Source organism: Patagioenas fasciata, chromosome 18 (genome assembly GCF_037038585.1).
Source record: "Patagioenas fasciata isolate bPatFas1 chromosome 18, bPatFas1.hap1, whole genome shotgun sequence".
Lineage (NCBI taxonomy): Eukaryota > Metazoa > Chordata > Aves > Columbiformes > Columbidae > Patagioenas > Patagioenas fasciata.
The window spans coordinates 4,365,448-4,388,804 of record NC_092537.1 but is presented as its reverse complement, the minus strand read 5'-3'; the positions used below and the strand labels follow the sequence as shown (position 1 = coordinate 4,388,804).

The 23,357-nt window shown below is 54.8% G+C and overlaps 2 protein-coding genes and 1 long non-coding RNA gene across 7 annotated transcripts in view; 2 read left to right on the top strand and 1 right to left on the bottom strand.

The window, feature by feature from the left end:
• UNK (unk zinc finger) overlaps positions 1 to 4,455 on the top strand; it is a 45,360-nt gene extending 40,905 nt beyond the window's left edge. For all 5 annotated transcript variants that reach the window (XM_065852301.2, XM_065852299.2, XM_065852297.2 and 2 more), the window contains one exon: positions 2 to 4,455. In XM_065852301.2, coding sequence (XP_065708373.1) covers positions 2 to 157 — 156 coding nt within the window. In that variant the 3' untranslated portion in view covers positions 158 to 4,455. The remainder of the gene's footprint in view (position 1) is intronic.
• Positions 4,456 to 6,711: 2,256 nt separating this feature from the next.
• Positions 6,712 to 22,249, bottom strand: UNC13D (unc-13 homolog D). Its single transcript, XM_065852440.2, has 32 exons — positions 22,009 to 22,249; positions 19,563 to 19,595; positions 19,219 to 19,326; positions 18,804 to 18,863; positions 17,981 to 18,047; positions 17,720 to 17,897; positions 17,451 to 17,495; positions 16,687 to 16,755; positions 16,426 to 16,495; positions 15,994 to 16,098; positions 15,581 to 15,673; positions 15,231 to 15,334; positions 14,865 to 14,982; positions 14,173 to 14,297; positions 13,835 to 13,925; positions 13,506 to 13,562; positions 12,999 to 13,096; positions 12,721 to 12,772; positions 12,292 to 12,422; positions 11,831 to 11,951; positions 11,104 to 11,247; positions 10,839 to 10,937; positions 10,296 to 10,502; positions 10,053 to 10,121; positions 9,631 to 9,710; positions 9,316 to 9,421; positions 9,165 to 9,236; positions 8,968 to 9,051; positions 8,557 to 8,677; positions 7,926 to 8,049; positions 7,345 to 7,550; positions 6,712 to 7,235 (listed from the first exon to the last, which is right to left on the bottom strand). The coding sequence occupies exons 1-32, from the start codon at positions 22,063 to 22,065 to the stop codon at positions 7,129 to 7,131; spliced, it is 3,201 nt and encodes a 1,066-aa protein (XP_065708512.1). The 5' UTR covers positions 22,066 to 22,249; the 3' UTR covers positions 6,712 to 7,128.
• Positions 14,678 to 16,984, top strand: LOC139829308 (uncharacterized). The gene is made up of 2 exons (XR_011741779.1): positions 14,678 to 14,793; positions 16,662 to 16,984. It is a non-coding gene; the product is annotated as an uncharacterized lncRNA (long non-coding RNA).
• Positions 22,250 to 23,357: the final 1,108 nt, after the last annotated feature.

Genomic DNA, 23,357 nt, shown 5'->3' with positions numbered 1-23,357 from the left:
GGCGGTATTTCAGATGCAGTCAGTGAAATGCCTTAAGTGTCAGGAGGAGAACCGGGTGGTGTTACCGTGCCAACACGCAGTGCTGTGTGAAACGTGCGCCGAGGAGGGCGAGTGCCCCATCTGCCATCCCAACAGGCCCCATTCTCTCCAGTCGTGACCTTCCAAGGACGCTTGTTCTAATCATATCGTATAGGACTTTTTAACTTTATACATGCGTACATATATATGTATGTGTACATATATATATGTATGTGTATATATATGTATATATGTGTGTGTATGTGCATGTTTGTGTATGTATATATATGCACACACACGCACATACACACATAAAACAAAAATTAGTTGCAGAGCACTTTTTAATATTTTACATCCCGTATCTAAACTGCCCCTCACCCGTGCCCCACTAATTCTAACTCTTGAGGAACTTTGAGAGCTGTTTTTAATACAGATCAAAGGGCCATTTGCAAAGAGTCTGTGTTTCTCCTCTTTTCTATTTAGGTGATAACAAATTTTTGACTATTTCCAGAAGGATTTAGAGTGGGCAAGAGGGGCTTCCATGTGCTTTCCAGGGGAAGAGTCTCATGAGATCACAGGGAGGATCGAGGTGGATTGAAATGACTGTTCACGTCTTTGGTCTCCCTGCTCTTTCACTGACCCAGCTTGGTTAAAGCCGTCCTCCCTGATGGAAGCTCTGCTGGGCGCCTGCCTGGTGAGCCTCACGTTGCCGATCTCTGAATGTGCAGGAACTTTGTCTGTCGTTTAATCAGCAAAGTTCGCTTTTTAAATTTTTTTTTACACTCTTTGTATATTTGTATGAAAAGAAGAAAAAGGGGTGGGGGAAAAAAGTATTGGACCTAGAGCAAGCCAGGCCCCAAAATGGAGTGAGCGGCGTTCATTGCTCATACAGCTGACGTGTTCCAGGTCTGAGCAGCTTTCAAAGTATCGCCCTTGTGTCAGCTAAAGCCCTTTATGAAAGGAATATGGATGCATAGGTTAGTTGTCTCCAGGCACCCCTTTGTCTCGAGACTTTTTACTGTTTCAGACCAGATTATTTCTTTTAGCCACAGGGATGTGTTTTGTAGTCGCTGCTGAAACACAGGAAACAATTCCAGGTAGTCAGGACACGCTTTTTGAACAGAGTTGGTGTTTCTTGTGTCAGCACCTCAAGGATGGGTTATGGGCTGCTGCGTCCAGAAGCCCTCGTGCTTCATGCTCACGTATGTCTGTGGTGACAGAGAAAGTCCAGTGTGACAAAGAAATGCCACCAGCTTAGACCTTACCAGTAGCTGAGCTTTCCTGTGACTTTCTTTACCGTTGGATTTTTACATCAGGTGGATTGCAGTAACCTGCTGGGATCTCAGCAAAAAGGCCGCTCAGTTGACTAAACATGTTTTGTTTTGCACAGGGACGCTCCCTGTGCCGCCCCTCCCTGGTCTGGAAAAGCACTGGAACCTCCAGCAGCCCACTGGTGTAGGAAAACTGAACTTTTACTGGAGCCTCTCAGAAAGCTTCATATTTAATGCAAAAACATAATTAGGTTTGCTTCCATAATTCCACCTTTCCTTTACATGGAAGGGGTTAATATGCATTCCCAGATGATCTCTTAAGTGCAGCTCTGTGTAGTTCTTTTTTAATGTTTTTCCCATTAACTTGTTTTTGTTTTTTTTTTTTTGGTAAAAATGCTTTTTTTTTTCCATGTGTATTTTATTGTAACTAGCATCAGTTTTTTTAATTTTTTTTTTTTATGGAGAGACACTGTTGAGTGATTATTGTGGCTATGTTGTTTGGTTATAGCCTTTGAATGTCTGTGCCATGGGGCAGCACATCTGCCTGGGTCTGATCTTAAGGAGAGACCTTTTATTAAAATGTGTGAACATTTCTTTTTTTTTAGGAAAAATAATTAAAAATTTAAAAAAAAAAAAAATGGGGACGAGGAAAAAAGCCCAATTAAGATAAAAATTTACTATAAAGTTTTTGTAACTAACTTAAATCATAGAAAATAAACTCTTGAATCAGGTCTTTAATATTTATAAGAAGCAGAGCTGATCAGCCTGTTCTGGCTGTTGGTTTGTAACACTTTTTATTAGTGTGGTGGTTTTTCTGCTCTCCAGCCTCCCTTGGGGACTGGTGAGGGTGATGCTGCCTTTGGCCAACGCTCTTTTTGCAGAACCCAGCTGGGTGAGTTCATCTAATACCTACGGGGGCTCTTTTTGCTTTGTCCCATCTCTGCAGCTGGAACTTGGCCACTGGTGGTGGCTCTGTTGGTCTCACTGGGACTTCCAGTCCCCTGTGGTGCTGGGCTGGTGGGTGTAGGGAGAAGAAATATTCCCCCTCTGTTTCTGTGGGGACACACAGCTTAGGTAGGGGGGTACAAGGAAAATTCCAGGCCAGAGAAAGCATGTTTTTCCCTTGTGAGTAAAACAATTTCTCTGTTTTAAAACTTATACTGAAGGACCAAAGAATTGAAAACTTCCCCCATTTGTGGCCCTTACGTTTAGACTTTCCATTGCCACGCTGCACTCATGGCAGAACAGCCTGAAGGAATGAGCACTAGCCCTGGGATGTCGCATCCCCTTCCCTTTCCCCCACCCCGATGTATCTCGTCACTCTTTTTGCACAAGCACATAGCCTGTTTCTCTCTTTCCTCTGGTTCTTTAAGAAACACTTGTTTATTTAGGTTTCTATGAAGTTTTTGCTGCTTAATTAAAAAAGAAAAAAGAAAAAGAGGAATATCTCAAATGTGAATTATTTTCTTAAGCATCAGATGAAAAAGAGAACTTCATCTTGGACTATTTTGTGAATATTTTGGGGGAGTCACTTATGTGACAGTTTCCTAAGTGAGTGAGGTGAGAGGAGGGGAAAGGGCAGCATTTCTGACCCGCTCCAGCAGTGGAAGGATGAACCGTAATCACAGCACTGCGTTTAAGGCTTAAGAGTCAGCTTCTGTATCATGTAAAAAAAGTATTGTTGAAATAAACCTGGTGCTACTACGTACAACCCCTGTCATGTACTGTCACGCTTCCTTCTGAAGCAGGAACCCCCTTTTCCAGGACATTCAGTAACACATCAGAGCAAAGGGAGGCTTATGTTGATTTTTTTTTGGCCAAGTCACGCTTCCAAATGACATTTTGGTGCGCAAGGCTCCTGGCTGAGCAGCTGCGAACGTGCCTGGGTCCTGCCTCTTCACACAGACTCCTTCTTGGAGAATGACGTTTTCCTCCCCAAATCTTTTGGGAGCTTTGGAAGCGTTGACCTCAGTGACCAATTGTGCAGGTTGGATGCTTCTGAGCTAAGAACCTGGGGGAAGGAATCCTAATTGTGTTGTGAAACCTCAGTATCTTAAAGGTCAATAAACTTTTACATTATTATGGAAGAACAATATAGAAGCAGATGGCTGAAGACAACACTATCTGGGGTAGACAGGTCCCAAAAAGCAAGGCTAGAGCTGTAGACGATAGCCAGGAATTGATGAATTTTGGCATTGCTTTGACCTAACAGGACCAATTTTAGCTCCTCTCTGGCCTTAGGTGACGTAGCCACATGTCAGCTGTGGCGCAAGAGCAGCCGGGGGAAGTCTCGGAGCTTAGAGCACAATATTTTCCTATAGTGGTTCCCCCAATGAAGGGGAAATCGCTGCACCTGATCCCCTGTCGAAGGATTTTACACTTTCCGTACATCTCCGAAGCCGAACCTGAGCCACTCGCAAGGCTTGTGCAGCTGAGACAAGGCAGAGTCCTCACGCTGTGGGGACGCCCGTAACCCTGAACGGACTCAGTAATTCATTGCTGTTCCACCTCTCTTCCTCCTTTTCCCCCATCTGAGAAGGAAGAATATTACCAGTGTTTTCCTCCAGAATTGGAATAATTCTTGGAGTGATGGCCAACAGCAACACAGATGTTAACTGATGTAAAAAACCTAGTATTTTAAAGGTGGAATATTCCTGCAAACTAGTGACTGCATCGGAGGGATTTCTGGGGCTTCCCCACTCCGTAGCTTCCAATGTTAAAACCAAGTAACTACAGTATACGTTTTTAAAAGAGTAATAATAACACACTGCAGTATTCCTGGTGGCAGTTCCTGCCCAGTCCCGTCCCCGCGCTCCCCGGAGGAAGGGCACCGGGCAGAGGCGCCCCTAGTCCGTGTAGAAGTTGGCAGAATGGTGATCGGTGGTGTGTAAACCGTGTTGTTGATTCCATGTATAGAACTGTGATTTCAGCTGTCGTTCTCTCGTACTCTGTAAATATGTTTTGGCTGTCGGAAAACCTGGTTTAGACTCTTTTTCTTGGCAGAGTGGATTTGCATGTGGGGCTGGAAAGAACTCAATCTGTGTCACAGTTTCCAAGGGCAGGATGGATTTCTTTTTTTTTTTTTTTTTAGAGGACAATAAATTTTTATTTTTTTGCTAAGAAAAAAAAATATATATAAAATAAAGTAGTGTATGCGTGTGTGTGCGCTCGTGCGTGCCCGGGTGTATGTGCAGCTCCTGCCCTGCTCTGGGGAAGGTGGGGAGAAGTCTTTGCCGTGAAGCCCTCAAAATAACAAGATCGAACTAATCTCCGTGGACAATTTTGCCTTTCACACGAGCAAGAATAATTTCTTGAGCTCTTTCTGGCTCAAGCCCCATTTTCAGAGGGGTTGCCCTTTGCCTTTGTGACTGAGGTGCAAGGGAAGAGGGAGGGTCCATGCAGTGTGGGTATGTGGGGCTGAGACTCCTTTGGAAATGGCAAAACCAGAGAGTAAAGAGCAACTTTAGCACCCAGATTCTTGTTCTGGACAAGGATTTATGTCCAAGTGTCTCCCCCAGGAGCCAGGCTGGGCAACTGCGGGAATACGGACATTTAAATGGTTACATACTTAGCTTCATGCATTGGCACGCAAAAGAACATGTCTTACATACGGATCCCAGGATTACCGTTTATTTTTGATCTAATTAACCCTTCAAAGCTGCCTCAACCACTTGCCCTTTAGCCCAATCACAACAATAATCCAAATTGCCCAATTTGCATTACAGATGAATAAAATGGGTACACCTGAGTGCCTGCCCCCTTTGCTCTGGTGTTGCAGCAACCTGCCTGTGCCGCGGTTCTTCACCAGCATGAGGATGATGGGGGTTTCTTCTTCCTCTACCTGGCATTTGCTGGGTTTTAGGTGTTCAAGACTCATTTTTTTTTAATGGTCGGGCTGTTCTCCTCCAGGTCTCTGGGGTTACTTGTGCTCTGATTGTTTAAATTTTTTAAATCTTTCTATATAAAGGTGATGATTGCTTTTGGGGTGTGAAAAGACACACAAAACTGCTGGAGCTTAGCAAAGGATTAAGCTAAAACACCTTGGATAATACAGCACAAAGAGCCTCAAAAGCGGTGAGCCTGTGGCCACGCTGCCTGTTGCAGTGAGGACAGTCTGGGTGACGGTCCAGAGCAAGCTGAAGCACAACGGTTTTTAAACATACAGCTAAAAAGAAGCCAAACCCACATTGAAACCCACAGCCTGCATAGCTAAGCCTTGCTTTAATCAAGCGTGAGGCTGTTTGCTAATTGGTGTCAACACCAAATTAGCTGCAGAGTGCAGGTGTGGGGAGTCCACGCTCTCTCCAGAGAACAACCAGCTGAAATTAAACCCCGTGTCCCCATCTGCATGCGGGGACCCTTCCCCTCCTCTTATTTCTCTGCAGCTACAAGGGGGACCTGAACCAAGCGAGTTAAACCAGCAAAGGCTTCCTTGTGAGTGAGCAGCGCCTTAATCCTCCTGCTCTGGGTTTGGCTGAGCCTGCCCAAGGCATATAGACACTAAAGCAGATTTTTTTTTCTTCCCCACCCCCACATCAAGGCCTTGACCTGAATTGCCCCAGCGGGTGCTCAGCCCCCCGAGCAGGCAGCTGGTGATGCTTTTAATTCCCCGGGATGCGGCAGCTCCCAGGGACTCAGTGCAGCACAGACACCCCTGGCAGGGTGGGGGCAGAGGGAGCTCTGGATTTATAATTACTAATATAAACTGCAGCTAAAACAAGCTCCAAAATACCCAGCAAATAGTGACCACCTGCCCCGCTGAGCATTTTTGCATGGGCCAACCCGCATGCCAAAGCCAACACCGTCCCTGTGTGCCACAGCAGAGGGACGCGGGGCGCTGGGGACCTGCCTGCTGCTCCTGGGCTCTCGCGGCCCCAGTGCCGCGGGGTTTGGCTCAGGGGGCTGCAGTGCTCTGTGTGACTGCCCAGCTTCCAGCAAGCTCCCCCAGCTCCGTGCAATCAGTTGTAAAATGCAAAAGTCACACACAAGAACTACGCACCTTTTGAAAAAGGACACCAAAACCAAAAGCAAACCACAACCACAAAGGCCAACCAGGGAAGTGCCAGGGTCCTGCTCCTGTCCCGTCTCAGCCCCGAGGAACACGCACACCTATCTGGGGACATTTTTCATCACCGAACCACCAAGTGCTGCCCATCCTTAAAGTTTTAAGCTGTGCCTGAGCCAGACCTGGGCTTTACGTGTCTAACCGGGCTCTTTCGCAGGCCAAAGCCCAGCTCTGCCGGTGCCATCGGCAGGTCGACGGGCACGGACAAAACCACTTGTGCCATTTTCTGCTGAAATCCACCGAACCCCAAATGCCTTGTGTCCCACCCTGCTGCCCCACAGCACCCCCTGCACAGAGTCAGCCCACGCATTGGCTTTGTTGCTTTTAATTTAAAATAAGCTTATCCACAAGAAAAAAAAAAAAAAAGGCAGGTTTGGCCGGGGGTTGTCCCCATCCTCCCCACCCCAAGTGAATGATGATGCCTTCGCGTTGCCCCAACGCGGTGTTGCAGACGGGAGGGCTGGGGACACGGCCGGGCTGTGCGGCACCGGCAGTGACAAGCTCGTGGGGATGGGCAGGGGCAGCCACACACTTCCACATCCCCCGTGTAGTGTTGCTAGTCCAGACAGGCAAAGAAATCCTCCAAAAATCCCATGTGCCCGCCCTCCCCAGCCGCAGGGGAACATCGCTACCTGAAGGTGGGCGCTGGGAGGTGCTGGGGGGCACAGGGACCCCTCTGTCCCCTGCAGACGGTTCCGTCTCCAGCACCGGCAGAACTCTGGGGGTCCCACTGGCTGGACCCCCTCATTTTGGGACCGTTTTTCTCCTCCTCCCTCACTCCGTCTCCTTGGACTGCTTGGCTCGTTGCTTGCGGAGCTTAACGAAGGCCTGAGCCTCTTTGTCCCCCTTCCTGGACTCCAGCAGCCGGAGGATCTCATCTCCTGCCACAGAAGAGGGGAGAGATGGTGGGACACCCTCGCTGTGGCCCCTCCTGATGCCGTGGGGCTGGGGGGGCTCAGCAGGGCTCAGTCCGGCTGCGGCACCACGTACCGGAGGGTTTGGGGTGTGTGAGGGGGAGGCGGGTCTGGGGCACCCGTCCTGCATCAGCCTGGTCCTGGTCGGTGTCGAGGCCGGGCAGGTGACGGAGGGGGAAGAAGGCTTCGCCCTCCAGGTCATTGGACCCCAGCGTGTCGTAGTCAAACACGGTCAGCAGCAGGCAGGCCCCCTCCTGCCGGCACTTCTCGGGGGGGATCAAGCTGTGGGGGGACAGGGGTTTGTGGGACTGGCACATCCCATCCATACCAAAATTCAGCCTTCCTCCCAGGGACCAAACAGGCTTCCCCAGGGTGATGCTCTGTGGGAAGCCAACCCCTCCTCAGCACCGCACTGATCCCAACCCCTTCGAAATACACCCAACCACACACCAGCCTGTGGGACCCGGGTCTCCGGGGTGCCCCTACCCCAGCTTGCACCGTGGGACCCCATGGCTGAGCCCCCAGTGGGGTGCAGGGGGTGGAATCCCAGGGCAGGACCCAGTTCCCGGAGCAGCAGCCCCACAGCCAGGGCTCAGCTGAAGTGCAGGGGGCTCTGGGGATTTTGGGGAGGCCTGGTGGGTCTCAACCCCTACGTACAAGTCGAAGGCTTCATCGAAGAGGGGGTGCAGCTCGTTCCTCTTGCACTGGGTGGTCCGGGCCACCACCTCGGGGAACTCGTGCCGGGGCTCCAGGGTGAGCTGGACGAAGGGGTCACTGGAGCCTGGGGGGGTGCAGCCATCAGCCCCCGCCTGCTGCCCCTTCTGCCCCAGCACAGACGGCTGAGCCAGGCTGAGGTGGCCGGGCACACAGGATGGCAATGGGGGGTCCACGGTGCCCCGACCTCCACCCCAGCCCACACTCCTGAGGGGGTGCAGAAGCACTCCCAGCATTTCCCACAAGTGGATTGGCCACGGGTGGCTGCAATAGGAGTGACCTCTCCTGGAGACCTTCCCAAATGACAGCCAACCCAAGAGACTGTCCCATGCCAGCCTGGCTGGTGCTGCACACTGAAGGCAGCAGGATGTGGGCACAGTGTCCTGCCTGCCGCAGCCCCCTGGAGCACCCCAGACCAGTGCAAGAACTCCCCTTCTTCTCCAAATCTTGGATGCAAAAGCAAAGAGTCCCGTTACTCCAAGCGGTGCCAGCATCTTTCCCACCCAGGGGTGTACTGGGGACTGAGAATGGGGGGTGCTGGGCAGGTGGGGCTCCCCAGCCCACCCACACTCACCGTTGGAGTCCAGCGGGATGAGGTTGGCGGCGTTGAGCACCTCCACGCGCAGCTTCTGCTCCGAAGGGCGGTACAGCGCCTTGATCGTCACGGCCCCGTACTTCTCCGAGCTGGTGTCCAGCTGAGCGGTGGAGAACAAGAATAAGGGCGCTGCCTTTCAGCACAATCCCAAGGGGATGCCCAGGATCTGAGGGGGCATTTTGGGGCATTTTAGGGGTGATGGGCATGCTCTGGGATGCAACTGAACCCCCTCCTGCCCACCGATGGGGCAAAATGAGCTCAAACAGCCCCAGGACTTGGGGGATTGAGGGGAAATCCCGTGTTTCCATGGGTGAACTGTGCTGGGCAGCCTTGTGTGTGCAAGGGGAGGGTGTGGGAAGGCGGGGGGGGGAGCACCACCCTGACTCCCACCTGCTGCTGGATCCTGTTGCTGAAGTATTTCTGGATGAGTTTGCGGCTGGTGGCGGAGCAGAGGGCCAGGTGGGTCTCCAGTGACTGTGAGGAGGACGAGAGTGACGGACAGACACACGGACAGGTCCACAGCCCGGAGACGCCTTCCCCGGAGAGCACCCAAAGGACACCCTGGGGATATCCCCAGCACCCCGTACCTGGAAGGCTGCGGTGCGGAGGGTCTCCAGCGGCAGCCCACAGCCCTCGGCATGGAAGCACAGCTCCAGGCTCTGGGGAGAAGGATGCTGTTAGCTGGTACCCAAACACCCGGTCCTTGCCGGGGACCACCCCGGTTCTCCCCCATGGTACCTTCAGGGCACAGTGCAGCTTCTTGTAGCGCTGGGCCGAGGAGAACTGCTGTCCCGCGGCTGCTGACAGCACGGCCAGGGTGTGATGCCAGAGGAGGGTGAGGAGGCTGAGGGCACGAGGAGGAAGGCTGTGAGCGGGCGGGTGGCGGTTTGGGGGGAGTTTTGGTCCTTGGGGTATTGCAAAGCCTGGTTCATCCCACTGGGCTGAGCAGCCAGCCCCAAAGTGGGATGTCCCCAAGGACCATGGGGCAGGTAGGACACTCCTGCTGAGGGGTGGTGACACTGCTGCCATCATGCACCCCGGGGCCTCGCTCACCTTTTGAAGTTCTCCTGGACCAGATGCTCGTTGAGGTACTGCAACTCTGACTCCAGGAACTTCATGAGCGGGATGATGGCCTGCAGTGAGAGAAGAGGGATGTTGGGGAGGGCACAAGGGACTGTCCCCAGCAGGGAAGAGTGGGGAGAGGGGCAGAGCACAGCTGGCTGGAGCCAGCAGTGCAGGGGGGTCCAGAGGGGCTCTCTCCCACATGGGCAGACTGTGCCTGCTCTGGTCCTACTGCCAACATGGGCATCAAACAAAACACATGGGGGTCTGAGCCCCATCACTCGTGTGTCCTGCGCCCCAGGCGTGACACAGGGAGAGATGGGGAACGGTGATGAAGCCTCTACCAAGTAGGGAAGCGTTATTGACAGCTGTCCGAAAAAGATGATCCAGGAGGGGCCAGGCCAGGTACTTACATCCTCAGGCTCCCCAGTGTCATTGGAAGATGAGAGCTCCTGGATGTGTCTGGCGATGCCCTTCTCCAGCTACCAGCGAGAAATGCACAGAGACACTTGGTGTTTGTCCTCTGCACCAGCTTCCTCATGCCCAGGTCCACCTTATCTCCATCCCAGGAACACTGTGGGCTCCAGGCCCCCTTAGGTAAAACATTCCCCACTTCGGGGCAATGGGCAAGGCGGGGGGCAGTGGCAGGTGGTCACCTTGGTAGCCAGGGCTTGGACCACGCCCCGGACTTCGTGGTCCAGACAGGAGACGGTGCTGTCGAGCTGGTGGTGCAGCGTGTGCTGGATCTGCTGCTGGTCAATGATGGCCCCTGTGCGCTGCTCCAGCTGGGCCCAGTCCAGCTGCGATGGCAGCTTCAGGATCAGCAGCCGCAGCTGCTTGATGTTGTTCACCACGATGCAGAGCTGGGAGAGGAAGGGTCGGCTGCAGGGGGTCCCACATTTCCCCTGGTGCATCCCCCACCAGCTCCATCCCCCTCCTCATCTCCATCCTCATCCTATCTCCTTCCCCATCCCCATCGTCATCCTCATCTCCATACCCATCCCTATCCCCATCATCAACTCCTTCCCCATCCCTGTCCCCATCCTACTCCCCCTGCTCACACCCTTTCCCTCCTGCTTTTCCAGGGTCAGCTGGTCCCCATGACATCTGGGTGCTCAGCATCTCATCTCCATTTCTACCCCAAAACCATGGTCAAATCCTTCCTCTCCCTAAGCGGTGGCCCCTGCCCTCATACCAACCCTGTTGGCGGCTTCGCCCTCATTCTGCTCTCTGAGTGATAGAGCCTCAGCCCTCTCCTTGATGAGCCGGCAGTACATCAGGGCGATTTTGCACATGTCCTGCACAATAGAGAAACCAATGGGACTCTGCAGGGCAGAATGGGGACCACCATGGCGTGGGACACTGGCCCCGCTCATGGAGACACATCTCCAAGAGCAGAAGAGGAAGCGTCAGCTGCTGATGCCTGTAACCATGGCATCTGATGGCAGTGTTCAGTGTACAAACCTCCACGAGCTTCACCATGATCATAAAGGCTTCCTCAGGGTCGGGCCAGTTGAGCTGCTGCCAGGTCTTCACAATCTGGGCGTAGCAGGTGGACAGGTCAACAGTGGATGTGCTGTGCTTGTTGTGCTCCCCAAAAGGTGTCAGCTGGGAGGGCAGAGAAAGCAAGTGCAATTCAGCTTGTATGAAGGAGCCACCCCAAACAGGAGAGCTGTCCTTTGCTTTGGGGGTCTCTGGCCCATCACCAGCTCCATATATCCTGATGTCATCACCCAGTCACTGCGGAGAGTGGAGATGAGGATGGATGGAGCATCCCAAAGCCCCTACATCGGGTTGTGGCTCGTCATACTGTGACCCAGTGTTGCTGGACAACATCGAAGAGTGGGTGAGGAGCCCGTAGCCCTGTGTCTGTCTTCCCTGCCCTCTTTGTAATGGTCAGAAGCCAAGGGGATGCTCACAGAATGACCGAAACACAGGCTCATCACCTCACTTGGCCTGACGGAGAGCAGAGGGAAGTGGCATGGGGACGGGGTGCGGGGCCAGGGTGCGATCAACAGGTCCAGGACACCACGTCCTTTGCTACGCATTTGGGAGAGGCACCAGCCCATTCCTGGGCTACAAAGGCTCCTACACGGTCATCTCAGTGCTGTGAGCGAGGCACAGCGGCAAGGTGTGAAGGGAGCTGGAGTGTCCCCAAAGGATGGGGGAGATGTTCTCATCCCCAGGTTACCTGGTCCATCTGGACAGCCCTCTGTGCCCTCTCCAGCGCGATGGTGTAGGCCTTCTGCAGCCACTGGGGCACAGCTTCCTTGAACCACTGGTGGAAACTGCTCAGAGCCAGAGGCCCATCCCTGTGGATAAAGGCACCAGCTTCTCCAACCGCACAGCAACGGCATGGGGCCATCACCCCTCCTTGCTCTCAGGTACAAGAAACTGCCCCAAGGTGGAGATGGCATGTAGCACTGTGCTAAGGAGAAACCTCTCTTGTCTGGAAACTGTTGTCTCCATCAACCCCACCCAAAGACAAGCCTGAAACCCTTCTGGTGATGATCACGTCATCACCAGGCACCAGCAGCCTGATCTGCCTTCTATGTAATTAGCATTGTAGGTGAATGGGAAGGATTTGGCGTTCCTCTCAATTAACTGCTTGCTCCCTCACTTCAGCATCTCCCCTCTCTGTGTGCTGGATACCTCTTTGGGACGAAGTCCTTCATCCGATAGAGCTCCTGCAGGTTCAGGTAGAGCTGGAAAAGGCTCTCGGCCGTGGGCTTGGACATGCTGCTGTCGACCTCACGCAGTTCCTCCTGGACGTGCTCTGCGACCTGGAATGGGGAAAGAGCTGTTAGTGAGAGTCCGGCGGGAAGGCTGGTTTGCCAGGGGCTCTTTGTGGTGAGGATCAGCTCAGAGGGACTCCTCCTCCCTCCTTTTGAGTGGAGATTCATTGGGTCAAGTCAGCAGATGATAGTCACTTCATTGAGCATGCAGGGAAAGATGGAGTTTCCCTGGCTTGCTCCTTTTCCAGGCTTGCAACAACTGATTGCCACCTGAACAGTGGCCAAAACCCTCAGCCTGGCTTTAGACCTTAGTCCCACAAGTTCAGAGCAGCCCAGGCTTGCTCACCAGGCTCTCCAGCTCCAGGTAGGCGATGGAGAAGAGATTCAACTTTAAAGTGCTGCAAGAGAGAAACAGGGAATCAGGAGCCTGCCAGCCCCAGCCCAGCAAACCCCGTCTGGCCATGCTGTGCCATGGGGGCGAGGACAGTGCAGCTCCAAGAGGCAGAAACAGGACCACAAATGCCATCTGTGGAGCCACAGAGCCAAGGAATGAGGCATCCAAGTGTCCTGTTGCCATTGACCCCAGGGAAGGTGGGTGAGGGGGGATCAAGCTCTGAAACCTACTTGATGAAGAACTTATTCCAGACTTTCTGGCACTGCTGGAGATCTCCTATCACCTCCAGGAGGAGTCTGGACAAGGCTTTGCCATTCTCCTCCATGCTCTGCAAAGGAAGGAGCAGCTTGTTTTGAATGCTCTGTGATTTTGAGATGACTTGGGCTCCATTCTGATCTGATTTATTTCTATGATTTGTTCTCACAGGGTAGCAATCCATCATGAGATCCACATTAGGAGCACCAAGAAGTTGTCAGTCACACCCACTGTCACCCTGTGTCTGCATGACTGGGCTGGGGGCCACCTCCTGTTCTCCTGAGCACTGCACCAAAGCATAAAGCTTCAATGCACCTCAGCAGCTGCAGGTAACATGGCTCATGGTATTTTTAAGATGGGAACCATATCAGAAAGTCGGAGAAGCTCCATCTCAGTCTTGACTTCTCAATCCCTTGGGCCTCCCACCCCAAGCCCAGTGAATTGTTTATTGCAACTTCAGAGAGGCAGAGATGGGAACTGACCTTCACCATGGGCTTGAGGTGTTGCTTCTTCATATGAAACCACTCTGTGGTGCCTGACTGCAAGAGAGGAGTTCTGCTGGGACGGCAGGGAATCAGGAGGAACAAAGCCAGCTCTGTCGCCCCCTTCACCCTCCCTTTCCCCTGGGTGTGGGCAGGACCCAGCTCCATATGGTGGGAACCATAGGCTGGGACCACCAGGTTGAAGAGGGGCAGGTATTTCCCCCCGCTGAGGTGGTCCCTGTGGCTTTGCTGAGGTGTGGGCACTGGGCAGGGGATGGGAGAACCACAGGATCCCAGGCTGGGGATGATGAGACCCCTGGTCCTGCTACCTTCAGTGCCGTGGAGACCATCTGGGGGAGGTCGGGGCTGGGTGTGCACAGCTCCCGGAAAGCTTTCATTTTGCACATCTGGACCAGGACCCTGCAAAGTGAGAACCTCGAGTGAAACCCAGCTCCAACCCATCAGAAACAACCACCTCTCCCCGCAGAGAACCCACCCAAACTGACCTCCCCCTCCCAACAACATCCCCCAGGACGGAGGACAGGACAGGTGCCACAGTGGGGCCGAAAGGGCTCATGAGGGTTTTCACTCAAGCTCACAGGCTTTTCCATCACGGTAGCCGAGTCATACGACCCCACGCACACCTGGAAACTGATGCTTGACTCACCGGAGCAGGGACTGGAGCCTCTCCGGGGACCTCGGGACCGAGAGGGGGAAAATGATGCGGTACCTCCGGATGAGGGAGACCCCGTAAGTCAGCAAGGACTGGAAGGACTCGGCCAGCTCTGCTTTCTGGGGAGAAAGAAGAAGATACAGCCTGTCCTCCTCAGCAGCAGGCAGAGATGCTGGCAGGACCATGGCATCGCAACGGAGGGAGCTGGTGGCTCCCGTTCCTTTTTAGCCTGCTCCAGGGATGGGAAAACCCCTGATGCCTTTGGTAACTTCTCCCTGGAGGGACTGAACTAAGTTTTGTGCTTAAGCCTCATTGCTCTGCATCTCATCAGGGTGCTGGGATGCCATGGGGAAACAGGTGGGAAAAAGTGGGAATTTGGGTCATATTTAAGTTTTGCAGGAGGTTGTGATTGACTTAATAGCAGCAATGGAGGAGGGGGATGGTGGTGCAAAGGGTAAGAGCTGTTCTGCAGAGAGAGGGAGCAAAGTCCTGGGGGGAAGGGACTCCTGGGCTCATGAGTTGTCCTGGTCCACATGGCTGGTTCTCCTCAGAAATGTCCTCCAGACCCCCTGGCACCTCCAGACCCCACCAGCTCCTGCCCTTCCTGGAGCACAGGTAGGGAAATGTCACCAGGAGCTGGGCTTGGGTACATGGGGTACGTTTCCCCGATTTCTGTCACCCCTCACCTGTTCTGGCTTCAGCCGTTCCTGCACCCACTGGTACTCGATGCTGGTGATCTGGTGGAGCAGGCAGTTGCTGTTGAACTCCAGGCTCTGGTAGAGCTTGCTGTACGCCAGCCACTGCCTGGGGAGGGAGAGAGAGGTTGGTCTGAATCCCTGGGGACTGGGGGGGGACATCCAGAGACCAGCATGGGGATCCCCCCAACCCATGGCTGGGATTGTAGGGGCAGGACCTGGGTCTGCTGGTGCTGTGGGGGGCAGAGGAGCAACACCAGCTCATGGGTCCCATGTCCCCAGGGAGGGCACTGGGGCCCTTGACCCCCTTCCCCTCCCCAGTGCTGCGTGCTGGCTCCCCAGGTGTGAAATACTCACGCCATGACCTGGTGGAAGTCGGAGAGATCCTTCTGCGTGGCGTGTAGGTACAGCACGGTGCTGGCGTGCCTGCTCAGCTCCCCGTCCCAGGCGGTGCTGCCGGCCTGCCAGGATGCAAAAGGAAGGGGATGTGTCCTGGAGCAAGCTGGGCTGAGAGGGGCAGGCACCAGGGATGGGTGGTTTTGCAGGATCATGGGAGGAGTGGGAGCCCCATAAGAATGCCAGGACCAGGCAGGCATCACCACAGCCCTCCTCCCCATCAGGCTGCAGTGATGTGTCAGGTTGGTGGGCTCCAAAGGAAGCCTTCAGCCCAGCCCAGCTCTCAGCCCAGCCCAGCCGCCCCTTGGTACCTGGTGCTGGAGGATCTCATAGGACACCAGCTGCTGCAGGAGGTGGCGATGTACAGTGTAGCTCGGCTGTGTCCTGCTGCTCGTGGTGGCCCTCTGAAAAGAGATGAGGCATAGAAACTATATGTGCAATCATCACAGCTTGCCTGAACATGCAGGGACACAATCAGAGAGTGGGGACACAGGACCCTCAAAAGTGTGGGGTCAGAGAGCCCCATTTGAAGCCCAGCCAAGGGGTACAGGTGCATCAGGAGGGAGGACCTCACACTGTCAAGGGACTCAGGGTATGGTCAGGCAGGTTTCCAGCACATGGTAACTCTGGTGCAGGCACCTCTGGTCCTGGGGTAGGAATCTGTGTCCCCAGGGTCCTGCCAAGGCAATGGAAAGGGACGCCCCCCATCCTCCTCCCCTCCTACCCTCTTGTGGGTCAGCAGGAACTGCAGGTGACACTGTCCCCGGTTGGGATACGTCTCAGTCCGTGGCTCCAGCTGGTACCACCGGTCGTCCCAGCAATGCAGGTCCTGCAGGCACAGAGACAAGGGTGAAGCCCCGAGCAGCCTCCCCGGGGACAAGATCCTGCTCAGGGCCCAGGTCCCACTGCATTAGTGGGGCAGGAAGATGGTGTATGGGACAACTCCAGCACAAGATGCATAATCACTGAGCAAGCGTGCTGGAGTGGCTGGGGCACTTGTCACCAGACTGAGGAACCTGGTATCAATTTGTGGCTCCGAGCTGGGATCCTGCGTGAGCTCGGTGCCGCCATGGGGGTGGGATCCTGCCCAAATTTGGGGAGGCTTAACTGACACCTGGGGAATCATTTGGAGGAGAGGATGCACTGCAGCACTCACCTTCAGGCGAAGGACCACATTCCCCAGGAAATCATCCTGCCCTTTGTCTTTGCGAGCATCTTTAAAGATCCTGAAAGGTGTGAATGAAGGAGGAGCTGAAAAGGTTTCCTGCAGCTGTGACCCAGCTGCGGTCAGGGCAAAGAACGATGACGCAGACCCGCCACCCTCCCTCCTAAAGGCAATTTTTGAAATCCAGCAGGCAAATAAGCACTTTCCAAACCCTCCTTCCTTGCCAGCCATTGGGACCGCACCAGCACCAACCGTTTGAGGCCGTGGAGATCTGTCAGCTCCCCCAGCTTGTGCCGCACCGACTCCACCACGTCCGAGTCCCTGCACGGATGAGCAGCGAGACCCACCATGGGGGGAAGGAGGAATTCAGATGATTGCAAAACAGTTCAGGGAGTCCCAGTGATGGGGGAGAAGGGAACGTGCTGGTGACAAACATGTCAGGGCTTAGACCACCCCCAAAACTGGCTGTCCAGCCAAAATCTGCAAGAACAACCTCCTTCTTGTCATAAATAAAACCAGGCTTAGGATCAGCCCTGGCTGGGCAAAGTCAGCCTGCCCTCTCTCTGTCTCTACTCCCAAGTAACAAGCAATAGGATGAGAAGAAACAGCCTCAGGTTACACCACGGGAGGTTTAGATTGGATATTAGGAAAAATTTCTTAATGGCAAGGTTGTTGGGCATTGGAACAGGCTGCCCAGGGCAGTGGTGGAGTCACCATCCCTGGAGGGGTGAACAGACACGGAGATGAGGTTCTCAGGGACATGGGGTAGGGCTGGTGTTGGGTTAATGGTTGGATTCGGTGACCTTGAGGGTCTCTTCCAACCAAAACGATTCTGTGATTGTATCCTGCACTGTGCACTGTGCCAGCAGAAAGTGATGGGGAAACGGGTCCCCAGCTGATTTCTGGGGTTTTTCAAAGGGTGCAGGCTGAAGGACCAACCAAGTGACCCTCCCAGGGGGCAGGACCCTGCTCAGGGCAGGGAGTGGGGGTCGCTGGCAGGGGGTGCTGCTGCTCACCACATGTCCAGGTGGAAGCTGGCTGTCTCCACGTCTCCAAACTCCCTGCAAGGCACCAGCAGGATGCTGTTAGTCCAGCAGCAGCTGAGGGATGGGCAGTCAGCAGGACAACTGAGCATTATAGGCAGGAGGTTCCTCCCTGGGGACACCCCAAACCAGCCCCAGCTTCTGGTTGGGGTGAGTGGTGAATCCCTTCCATCCATCCCCAAGAGCCCTGGGCACCCCACTCCAGCCCTCCCAATAAGCAAAGCCAAGGGGTGCTGGATTACAGGATGAATGTCTCGTCCCACACTGGGTTGAGGGTCTGGCTTATGACTTGTGTGCGATGGATTTGGTCCTCAGGGATGAGGTCTTTGACCACAGCCTTCATCCGCTTCTTGTGGTCGGGGTGGGCCGCTTCCTGGCTCTTGGCCTCGATACCCAGCAGGCAGTATGGGTCACTGAACCCTGCGAGGACAGAGCCGTGCAAGTCCCCGTCGGGAGCAGCAGCTGTCCCTTTTCTGATGGGACACCCACCCGTCCCCACTTACCGCTGACGTCTTTACCCAAAATCCCCTTGGCTTCCTTCACAGTTGCTTTCAGGCAGAAAATTGGGCTCTGGAAGAATGAAAAAATCAAATTAAATGAAAATGAAAAATCAAAAGAATGAATAATGTGAGGGGACCAACACTCATAGAATCATTTTGGTTGGAAGAGACCCTCAAGATCATCAAGTCCAACTGTTAACCCAACCCAAGTCCTGAGAACCTCATCTCTGCGTCTGTTCAACCCCTCCAGGGATGGTGACTCCACCACTGCCCTGGGCAGCCTGTTCCAATGCCCAACAACCCTTTACAGGAAGAAATTGTTCCCAAGATCTAACTAAACCTCCCCTGGCGCAACTTGAGGCCGTTTCCTCTCATCCCGTCGCTTGTTCCCTGGGAGCAGAGCCCGACTCCCCCTGGCTCCAAGCTCCTTTCAGGCAGTTCAGAGATCAGAAGGTCTCCCCTCAGCTCCTGTTCTCCAGCTGAACCCCCCAGCTCCCTCAGCCGCTCCCATCACACTTGTGCTCCAGCCCCTCACCAGCTCCGTTCCCTTCTCTCAATTTGCTCCAGCACCTCGAGAGCCTTCTTGTCATGAGGAGCCCAAAACTGAACACTTTGTAAACTGAACCCTGTGGGGCTGGAGTAGGATCATATCGTCAGCTGCCATTCAGGCCAGCAAACAGCTCCTCCCCAGCACAGCCCAGGCCACCCTGTACCTCAAAACCCAAACACAGGGGGTCAGGAGGCACTGCAGCCCCCCCAGCACCACCATGATGAGGACACCCATCCTGGTGGCAGCATACTGGGGAAACACCTTCTCCCTGCTTACCTCGAGTTCCTTGACCTGCTGCATGATGAACCTGTGCTCCTCTGCATCCATGCCAAAAGCCTGGGGAGTTGAGAGGGACAGTGATGGTGGTTGGAGAGCAGCCAGGGCTTTCCCTCTGCTCCCAGCTGGAGGGGAGGGGAGAGGAGCAAAGGGCGCAGTGGAAGGGCTGGGGACCAGCTGGAAGCTCTCAAGGGAGAGCCTTCTTCCCACCATCCCCAGCCTAAGATAAACATTTCTCCCTAAGGCTAATATTCCCAGCCACGAGCTGTCCCAGCCCTCCAGCTGGCTGCTGCTGTCAGATCTTTTAAGTTGTCTGTGAAAACCTCCCTGCAAGTGTTCCCCATCTTCTTTAGCCAGGAGGGTAGATATGTCAGGGGACAGGTTTTGGGGACCCTGTTGGGGAGGTCGGACCCACCTTTTGCACGTAGTCATAGAGCTCCTGGGAGTCGGCGACGTGGTGGTGCTCGGGTTTACCCAGGCGGTACTGAATGGTGTAGAGGACCTCTTCGTAGAGCAGGGCCAGCTGTGGGGGGACACCAGCACCTCACACAGGGCCAGGCCAGTGGGGACTTGCTCCCTGTGTCCCTGGGGACTAGCAGGGTGTCCCCACTGTCCCTGCCACCCGGCTCCCAGCATCCCAGCCACCACTGACTGTCCCTGGGGAGCATCTTCGGGAGCTGAGCCAAATCCCCGAGCCCCAGCAGCTATGTCACCTCCACCAGTGCCACCAAAGGAGATCACAGTGGGGCCACATCATACCTCTCTCTTGGACAACCGGTGAGACAGATCCATCTAGAGAAACAAAAGAAGCAGAGAGGTTTCCCATCAGGCCTCATGGTAGAGGGCGGTTTTAGGAGAAAACCACAGCTGGGCAGGGGCATCACCCATACCCCACCAGGGTGGGATGCCTCGAAGATACTGTGACAACCCACAGATGCCCCATGGCCAAGGGACCACTTCCTCCATCACCCACCAGCAGCATGGCATGGGATCTTCACCCCTAAACCCTGTTCATTGAGGAGGGGTTGGTGAGGATGGCAACAGCTATTTGGGGTGAGCCATAGGAGGCTTTAAAAGTCAACCACCCACCTCTTGCCCCATAAAGCTGCTCCCTGGCTGGGCCAGGTCCAGCAGGACCAGGTTGAAGAACAAACCAGCCAAGGGAGGGGGCAGGTGGCCAACATGCAGCAAGGGGCTGCAGGATGGGCAAAGAGACTCCAAAAAGCCATTGGGATTTGTGACTTGAGTCCCCTTGCCAAAAAGCACCACGAGCACTGCTGTGACGGTGCACTGCTTGGTGCTGAGCTGAAGGTCCATGACCCACTTGAGGGATGGCCAGCAATAATATTTGCTTTCCAAAAGGCAATAAAATTAAATCGGTGCCATGTGATGAGGCAGAGCCCAGCTCCTGCGGTGCTCAGCCCCAGGGCCCTGCTGCCCATGCAGTCCGTGTTGTCCCCCACCTCAAGTGTCACCTCCCACTCATCCCAACTCCTTATGGGTCTGGCTGGGAGATCGACCCCACTTCTGCCAAAAACACCCTTTTTCCTTGGTGAATCCCATCTCTCAGCTCATCCTGTTCCCTGCCTGACACCAGGACTGAGCCCATCCTGCATCTGCCTCTCCAACCACAGCCTGCATTTGGCCACCACCACGGCTGAGCAACTCATTCCTGCCATGGAGCCTGGCCGGGTGACCGTGACTTCGCCACCGCCACAGGCTGGGTGACGCAGCCAGCGGGAGGGGGACCGGTGCCCCTGTGCCATCCATTAGAGCTCCTGGTGCTGGAGCCTCTGGGAGTGCAAGGGGGCAACACCAAAAAATACAATGGACATTTTTGAAATTAGTTTGGCCCTTTCCACCACCTCAGTGCCCTGCTGACCCAGGGCTGCGGGGGAAGATGGACAGACCAGCCCTACCTGTGGGTCAGCCCAGGCTCTGAAATGACCTTAGGATCCCCCTAACAGAGAAAAAAAAAAACAACCCCGAGCTGGAACATTAACGTTTACTTATGGCAAATCTAGGGCTGCCATAATCCCCTGGCCATCTGGACTAAATTCAACTCTTCCACCCCCGGGGAGTTTAACCCTTGAGCTGCTTCTCTCCCACCTGCCTCCCTGTCCCTTCTTCTAATCCCTGGTCAGTGTCGGGGGCCATGGGGGCTCAGCAGCCCCTGAGAAAGGGGGACCTGTTGCACCCAGGAGGGTCCCTACCAGTCCCTGCCTGCTCCAGGGCATGGCCCAAATCCTTCAGCATCCCCACGGGCAGCGCTGCCCCATAGCAGGGTCACAAGCACAGTGGGCAGAGAAAAAGGACTTTATTTCTGTGCTGCTCTTATTTATCAGCAAGGGACAAGTGTCTGTTCCTGGGCTCAAGAGGGCAAGGGGGGGGAAATTGCTGTTGATTTGGGGGCAGCTCCCTGTTGCTCCCTTCTGCTGTGGGGGGTGGCTGCTGCGGGATCTCGCCCATCTGTGCGCGGGACTGGTTAAGCTAAAGCTGAGCTTGAGCCCCCAGAATGTGTTTACTGCTGCTAATCCCCATGCCAAGGGCCTAGCTCAAATCCAGGAGTGCTGCTTAAATCCAGGTCTGGATACAGCCACCAGCATGCCACCCCCCATCAGCTGCAGCGGTGTCACCAGTGTCAGAGGGCAGCCTGGCTGCGGAGACAGTGACACTTAGGAGGGACGACAGCCCCTGGTTGGGGACACCATCATGACAGATCATCCCAGGGTCCAGCAGGGGGGATCGTGCCCTCACACCCCCAGCAGTGCACACAGAGCTGCAGGTCCCATCTCCACGGGGACAGACATGGGGACACCATCTGTCTGGCCACTGCCAAGGACATTGGTTGGGTTGGTGGAAAGCAGGGCTTGAGGGGGGCAGCAGGAGCCCAGAGCTGCTGGGAAGCTGTAGCTGAGCGAAGAGGGGACCCCCTGTGCTGGTGCAGAGCTGCAGCTGGCCCTGGACACAGCCCTTGGGTGCATGTTTGCATGGGTACAGCCCCCCCACATCCGCACCCCACTCCTCACACACCCTTGCAAAGCACCGGGACAAGGACTCAGTTGCTCTTCTCTCGTTCCCTTTTACAGCCTCAGCACCCAGCTCTGCACCCTGGGGTTCCCCAGTCACAGCTGCCCCAACCCCCTCCTTGAGGCCATCACACCCCAAACACATTCCCCAGCCCCCCAGGGTCACAGCCACCTACCTCGGGGCTCTCCTCCCCAGGGAGGGTCCCTACGGGGGTCCCGCCAGTAGCATCCATCTCGGGGGAGGCTGAGCGCGGAGCAGGGGAGCGGCTGCAGCTCTGGCTGCCGGTGCAGCCGCTCCACCTCGCTCACATACTCGGAGGAAACCACAGACCTTATCTCGCCACGGCCACTTGAACGAGCGGAAACGCGTGTGGGCCTCCTTCGAGAGCAGCACCAGGACGCAGGCGCCCCAGTCCCACTTCTCGCCGCCCCATCCTGCCAGGTCAGCCCCTCAGTGATGAGGACTTGGTGGCACAAAGGAGATGGCAGCAAAATAAAGTGTCACATCCAGGCCCTGCTATTATTCATGAGTGAGGAATTCATTGGGAGCAAGTGGACGGAAATAGTACTGAGAAGGCAAAGTCCAGCAAGGAAATGGGGTGGCGGGGAACAACATGGAGAATCTGGTCTCCAGTGCGGTTCCATCGTGCTCTGTAAGTGCAGATGGGGACCGTGCAGGAAGCTGAAGTCATTTTCAGCCCCAGGGGATGGAGAGGATTTGAAACCCCCTGCAAAAGCTGCAGGGTGGGAAATCCCTGTGGCACCGAGTGGGTTGAACAAGGTTGGGCTGAGAACGGATGCAGTCAGCGCATGTGCCAGGGACGGCACCAGGAAAGGCCGTGTGGTCTTTAACCCAAACAAGCTGTCCAGACACAGCTGGTTACTGAAAACAAAAAAAAAGCAGCAGGAAACGGAGTTAAAAACTTGTGCTTTACTGGCAGCTTTCATTCTTGTAAACACTTTATCTGATTGCAACGCACCAGGCAGTTGCCTATCACAGCCCGGCAGCAGCGCCCACCCCTCTGAGATCCCTATCGAAATGCTGCCTGATGGAAAACGGGGGGGAGCTGCAGCCCAGGAGATGACCGAGGGAAGAGCTGGTTTGCTCCAGGGCCTTTAGTGTGTTTATACACAGCCCGGGGAAGGACATCAGCCTGTGCTCAACACTTGCATGTGCTGCTGCGGCTGCTGAGCACTCGTGGGCTCTGCAAAGCAGGGCAGTGACCATGGCTGATGCTGAGCTCTCCATCGAGGGGAGTTTTTGGCTTTCCAGCTTTCCTATTTCTGGCCCCCAGACCCTCCTTGGAGCTGTAAGCAAGATGACTCGGATGCAACGTGGGGCGCAGAGGCTCGCTGTTGGCTTTCGTGGTGCTGTGTAGCCTGTCAGGGATTTCTGCTTAATCCAAGCAGGAAACCATGACTGTGGAGACCTCACTGGAAACTCTGTCCCCTCAACTGCTGTATGAGGCATTGTGAAGAGATGACTCCAACAGCATGGAGGCACTCGCAGTGATGCTGGCTCCAA